Genomic DNA, 6,851 nt, shown 5'->3' on the forward strand with positions numbered 1-6,851 from the left:
ATCGAGAAGTTATTTACTATGCACAATCGCAAACGATAACGAACTCGTAAAAGTACTTTATCCACTCGTTCTCGGGTGGTGCATAAAATGTATACTATAAATATTAAATTGAACGAGTATAGTAAGTTACAAGATAATGGATTTATCAATAATACGTATTAATCAATAAGGATAGCGTGGATAGCCCCGAACACAATAGCCGGATAACGAGTACTACAGTACTAACCACATTTAGCACTTTACTCATTAAATATTAATAATATTATTTTATCATCATACCTATACACATGCTATGATAAAATTTCTGTTTTTTGGCTTATTTTTTATTTCACAGCGAACCCAATTTATGCTTCAAGCAGCTGAATCGTTTTTTCTGATACGTATAGAATAATATATTTAACTTGGTAATTCTTAACTTCTATTAGTTCATTTAATCTGTAAATATATTTATCAATATAATATACGTATTTGTAAACGTATTGTATTATAATCTTAAAAGTAGAAAAAATAAAATACGATATATCATAAAGTGTAAAAAGAAACACAATATGTATTGATTTATTATTAATTTGGTTAATATGCATAATTTAAACCAGCTATAGTTTTAAAATAACTTATAAGTTTTTTCTTCCGGTTTCAAGCCAAGTAGTTCGCGTAACCTTTTATTTCGTTTTAATAATAAGGAATTTTCTGTTTTATCAGTAGCATGTAGTTTATTTTTTTATGTTTTATAGTGTCTTTTACCACATTTATCACAAAACATATGGTTGCTAGAATATCAAAAATGAACATATTAAAGAGTACAAGAAAGCGAAATAGTTAAATTCAGTATAAGTCAACTCAATGTTTTACTAACACATTTTTGGATGTTTCGAAACCATTGTGCATTTCCTGAGTCTGTGTGTTTTTATTCCTTTGATATGTAATTTTATTATTGAAAAGTTTCAAAGTTCCATTTTCAATTAATGATTTCAAATTGTCTGAATTGGAATCTTCACTATCACTAAATATATGACTTTCCAAAGTCATAAAGTTATTGGTATTAAGATTAGGCTCTACATTTAAGTTTTTTAAATAATGATTATTTTGAAATTGATTTTGACTTAAATCTTCTTGATTGCTTTTGAAATTTTTCGGTTGTTGATTGATGTTTGATTGTTTTATAATATTATTGGTAAATTTATTTAAATTATATGTTATATAGTCAGAGTAGTTGTTGGCTTTTCTTTTGGTATACCAATCACTTGAATAATTAATAGAATTTTCGAATTCACCATTTTCTTTCCAAAATGTATCTAATATTCTAAAAATGTATATATTTTATTTATATTATATATGTTTAGAAATAAAAACGTAATACTTAAATTCAAGCTATGATAAAAAATAACAGAATTACGAGATGTGAAAACTGCTAAATCCACATTCCACAATAACGTTTAAAAGTAAATTAAAGTAACCACTTAAAAAATAAATTGCAACTACACGCATCAGCTGATTGACCTGTTATATGTTCGAATCGATTATTAACTAATTATTGTTTGTGTTTCAATCCCATGGGAAATTAGATTTCAAACATAGTTTTGTTAAGTTTAATAGATCAAGTTTGAGCAAGTATTTTAGCGATTAATAATGTTTAAATCTCAAAAAAAGTACTGACTTAAGCGTTATTTTCCTCTCCGGTTAAAAATAAAAAAAAATAAATAGGAAAACTTTACTTTTTCTGTTTATTTGATATGGCATTGGTATCTGTAAAGTAATTATCTAGTAAACAGAGCTGACTCTTTATTCTAGGAATTTCATTGATTTTAGACTGATTAGAGCGTGCGTCAATTGAACTTAAGGATGATTCCAATGGGTATCTGTAATATTTCACGTCTTCGTCCCAATAGACATGGTTTGAGTTTGACCACATTTTATCATTTATGTCTCTTGAGTCATAACTGTATATAATGATTAATGACAGTATTCAAATTAACAACTTGTTTATAATTTCTAATGGATATTAATTAGGGTATTGCATTACAAAGTAATAATAAATGTATAATATATATTAATATTGTTATTAATATTATGACGATGATGAATGGTGAGTTGAACAAAATATTAATTTTCACAAAGTAAACTATTACTTAATATAAAAAACATATTTTTTAAAATTTTGTATCTAATATGAGTAATTAACTTTGTGTTATAATTTTTTAATTATAATTTACATATTCGTAATAATATAATATACCTAAAACGAGTATTATAAATTATGTCCTTTTTCTAGCTTTCGGAAATTGAATAATAATACTAGGTAATAAATATACTTTATGTGTATTACATAGTGTATTACTAATTAAGTAATAAACATATTAAATTAATAAATTTCAAAATGTATTTTATTAATAGGAACTTAATGACTACCATGGTTCATTAATTACCAGATGTTAGGCTCACAATAATACTAATTGACAACTTCAATATTTATTGCACAATAATTTATATTTTAATAATATATTTTTAATCTCATTTAGTTTATAATAATAAAACATAAAACTACAAATACTATTATTTTTAATTATAAATGCAGTTTTTAAATTTGGTATCAATAAAACCTTTTTATTGTTTTTTAAATACGATGTGGTTGGAAAGAATATTGAGACTATTTTAAAGATCTTATAAAGAAATTAATATTTATAACTGTTTTAAATAGTAAAAATACTTTTTAATATATTATGACATTAAAAATAAGTATAAAATTGTATAGCTGTCGTTTGATTTTTTACTTTTGGAATACCTATTTACCTACTTAAAGCAGATCTTATTATTTATATTAAAAAAATATAGATAGTAACTTTGATTATAAATAGTATTTATAATCAACAGTAATAAATGTAATATGTACAGTGTATACTATTAGTGAAAACAGTAAAATTATTTTATTCGTCTTTGTAACAAAATGTACGTAGTATGTCCGTACCATATAATATAATATGTCTAAATTATATTAAAATACTCCCACTATTTATTATTTATTTTCAAGTATTTTTAATAAAAAATATCCATTATTGTACTTCATACTTATATACGTCTAAACCACTGGTAAAACCAGATTTCAACTGATATCCATTTGGTAAATTATCGTAGTATTCATTTCTTTGTTTTGAAATTGAATTATCCCATTTTAGGAATTTGGAAATTTTGTCATTTATATTAATTTGATTGTTCGACGTTAAAATATCAGAGATAGAGAAATCAATATCATTGTTGGCCACACTCAAACACGTGTCTTGTGAAATACTTTTTTCTAGTATCTTCCGTTCGATTTCTTTCATTATTAAAGGACATTTTACTCCACTTAAGTTTTTTACCGTCCAAGGTGTTTTTTCTCTATTGATCCTGTACATTTTTTGATCAGGGTTTTCTAGTTTGGTTTTGGGAGCCATGAAGAGTATTCTATCAAGTTCTGTGTTTTTAGTACCTCTACATTCTCTATTATAATTCGTCATAATTGTCCTGAATGAATTGTTATGCTGTCCTTAAATTTGTCATCATTCTACTTACAACACATATTTGATAAGTATTAAAAAGCAATATGTGTTTAAAAAAATCGTATAATCAAATGATTAAAATATTTAAAATAATGTTCTTAACAAAATACAACTTACATGGTTGTCATGTATTACCATCATTAATGAAACGCTGTGTTGATTTCATAAATATTATTATGCAATCAATATTATTTATTATATTTATATAGGTAGAAAATAATATGATAAATTTCCTTGACATTGTTGTTTCATCTGACCAAACCGTTGTTGTTAATTTTGATGAAAATTTTGGATTAGTTTTTCTTATTTTATAAGCTATATAATACATTTATATTATTTTAATTTACAATATCTACTTTAATGAATTGAGATTATTATTATGCGTAATTACTTGACGTTTAGTATACCTATTGCGATGTTTTAATATATTAATTTATACAATATACAATATGTATATAAATATATATAATATAATATATTAACACATGATCTTCAATATAAAGTAAAAACGTTCTTATCACAATTCACACACTCTTATACATTTTAATCATAATCTAATCTGACCTATTTTTTTTTAATACACAGAAAAAGGGATTTTCGATTATTCACGTTAAGAGCTCGAATAAATGTTTTCGCATGATGTTATCTTTAGTCGTTTGCGCCTTCGGTTGGGTACATTCAGTTAGACGCTTACACTGTGTACTGACCCATGAAATCCTATCAAAATTGTTTTGCCAAGATGCGATTTATTACCGGTTTTCAGATGAGTAAAGTCGTTTTACAAAAGATGTTATATATTTTTTGTTTTTTTTTTATTTGTTTGCTTATTTTCTAAAAACAACACGCTCGGCTAAGGCCCTCTGTAATTTAATCAGAAAATGGCTCCGTCTTATGTCTAAGTATTAGACTCTTGGAGGGCTTTTAAAATTTATTAAAAACAAAAGGCGCTTTTAACGGATACACGCCAATATATATATGAGAAGCGTGTAGATGTTTGGTGGTAGAAAGAGAGAGGAGGAATGTGTCTTGTTTGTTTGATGAATTGGGGTCGTCTATTGTATCGACATGGTAAAGTGCTTTTTTGGATATATTTTGTTTTCCTTGAGGTTTTCCAAATTGCTGAGGTCTTTTGTCGCTTATATTAACGGTTGCCCTGCTTCTGTCTATACGATGGTAAATCCTTTAACCCTGTCTATCAAACGAAGAGACTACCCAAAAATCACATACAAATATACAATAAATTCATGAAATGTTATCTAATAATACTTATATGTTATTAGATGATCTTACTTTATGGAAATGTCACTAGCTTTAATTAGATAGTTATAAAAAACAATTTAAGTTTAAATTTAATAATTGGATTTCAATTTAATTTATTAACTCGTCAAGTATATTGTGTACGATGTATAATACTATTAAGTTACTTGATCATTAAATATCAATAATAATGCACGATGTATTTGTCAACAATTTGGTTAACAATACATTTAATTGTCTAAACATTTATACAATGAGAAAAAGAAAATGTAGCTTCCATACATTCCTAAAATATTGTACCTATTTAAGATAGGTAAGTTTGGAGGTTTTTGAGTGCGTTATTATTTTATTTACGTACCGTTACTAACTTAAACGGGTAATGTACTATAGCATAATTTTTAGTTTAATAAAGAGTACCCTTATGGCTTTATGACAAGATATCATAATTACATTATTACAATATTACAGTGTTATTAATATATTTTTTTCTGATGTATCTTGACTGTTTTTAAGTGCATCTTTTCACTAATATTTTAGAATAACTTAGAAATATTTAAAAATTATAGGTTTATGGTCTATGTATTTTATCGGAACAAATCATTTTTTGCTTGGTAAAAATGTATAACTCAAATAATTTCATCCTGAATAACAAAATCACCTAAAGATATTTTTGAAAAGCAATACTCTATAACCAACAATGCATAATTAATAAGTAATAAAACTTTTCAAAATGTAAAAATACATTATACATACGTATGTTCATATAATTAATCAAAAAAAATTGTATTGTGTATTAAATAAAAAAAAAAAAAACTGATCATTAAAAGTTATCCATTATATGCGATATCTCTCATTTATTTGGGACAGGACTTATTTCTTAAGATTTTTCTTTGAGAGTTAACGACAGTGACGATGAAAAATGCCGAACACGTTGACAAAAATAAAGAATCTCGGACGCGCCTCCGGCACAAATGACCACATATTACATAATTCATAAAAATAAAATGTGCCTTCGGCTTTGTCCCGAGTATACTATATATTCAAGCTGATGTTATGTGTATATATACATTTTCCTCTAGCGACCTGAATGACCCAAAACTGTATGACGTTTTTATGAAAAACGACGTTCCATTGAAAATATTAAAATTGTAGAAGGTAAAATTACTTCGATATATTTTATCAGATACCTAACTCTGACTTTCTGTTTTTGAGGTTTCTTCAGAGGATACTACACTATTGTTTTGATTTTATTTTTTTTAAAAAAAAATACATTTTTACGGTCAAATAACAAATGTTGTTATGTCATAGAAACATTATTTTAAACAATAATTTATTGCATACGAAGAATACTCTGTATAATATATAGTTATTATCATCATAACGTAAACAAAATATATTCAATAACCGGTATGATTTATATATTTATAATAACTAATCCATTTACGGTAATAGGTACGTACATAAAATATTTTCATAAAGATATAAAAATAGTTCTATCCGATAAATTTAGTTAAGTGGTATGGGGCTTTTAGTATTCAGTTTTTATTCTGTATACAAACACAATGCTGTAAACTATATTATAGTCACTGCACATACAGTTGGTGAATTATATTGTATACGATTTTTCTCGTAGACAAATTTCCGGCCGGCCAACTCGGACTATGGCCGTTACAAACAAATTTATTTTCTCGTATTTCATTCGATATTATATTATACAAAAATACACACACGCGCGTCGTAATATATATAATACGTTTGAAAGTCTCAAAAAACTTGTTATACAGCGAATAAGACAAATCTGGATGACGTGCCCGGTATTATTTATGATGGGCTGTAAAACAAAGGGACACGCCTGGACACGGTTCCTCTCTCTGACCGGAATTTCGGCCATTACTCTCCATCGCCTTTGCTCTATATCTCTCTTCCTCTCTCTCGCACGCGCCCTTATATCATCGTATACGCGTGTCCCTCTTACATACGATATACCAACAGCCGTCACACTATTATGAACTATGCCCGTACTAGCATAAAAACATTCGGCTCGTCCACTTAAGTTTA

At 26.4% G+C, this 6,851-nt stretch overlaps 1 protein-coding gene across 1 annotated transcript; it reads right to left on the minus strand.

The window, feature by feature from the left end:
• Positions 1-840: 840 nt before the first annotated feature.
• On the minus strand, positions 841-3,524 carry LOC114124635 (glycosyltransferase-like protein gnt13; the record flags this gene model as incomplete). The annotated part of the gene is made up of 3 exons (XM_027987951.2): positions 841-1,303; positions 1,716-1,940; positions 3,067-3,524. Coding segments are annotated over 3 exons (1,146 nt in total), but the record flags the coding sequence as incomplete, so codon positions are not given.
• Positions 3,525-6,851: the final 3,327 nt, after the last annotated feature.

This window comes from Aphis gossypii, chromosome 1 (genome assembly GCF_020184175.1).
Source record: "Aphis gossypii isolate Hap1 chromosome 1, ASM2018417v2, whole genome shotgun sequence".
NCBI lineage: Eukaryota > Metazoa > Arthropoda > Insecta > Hemiptera > Aphididae > Aphis > Aphis gossypii.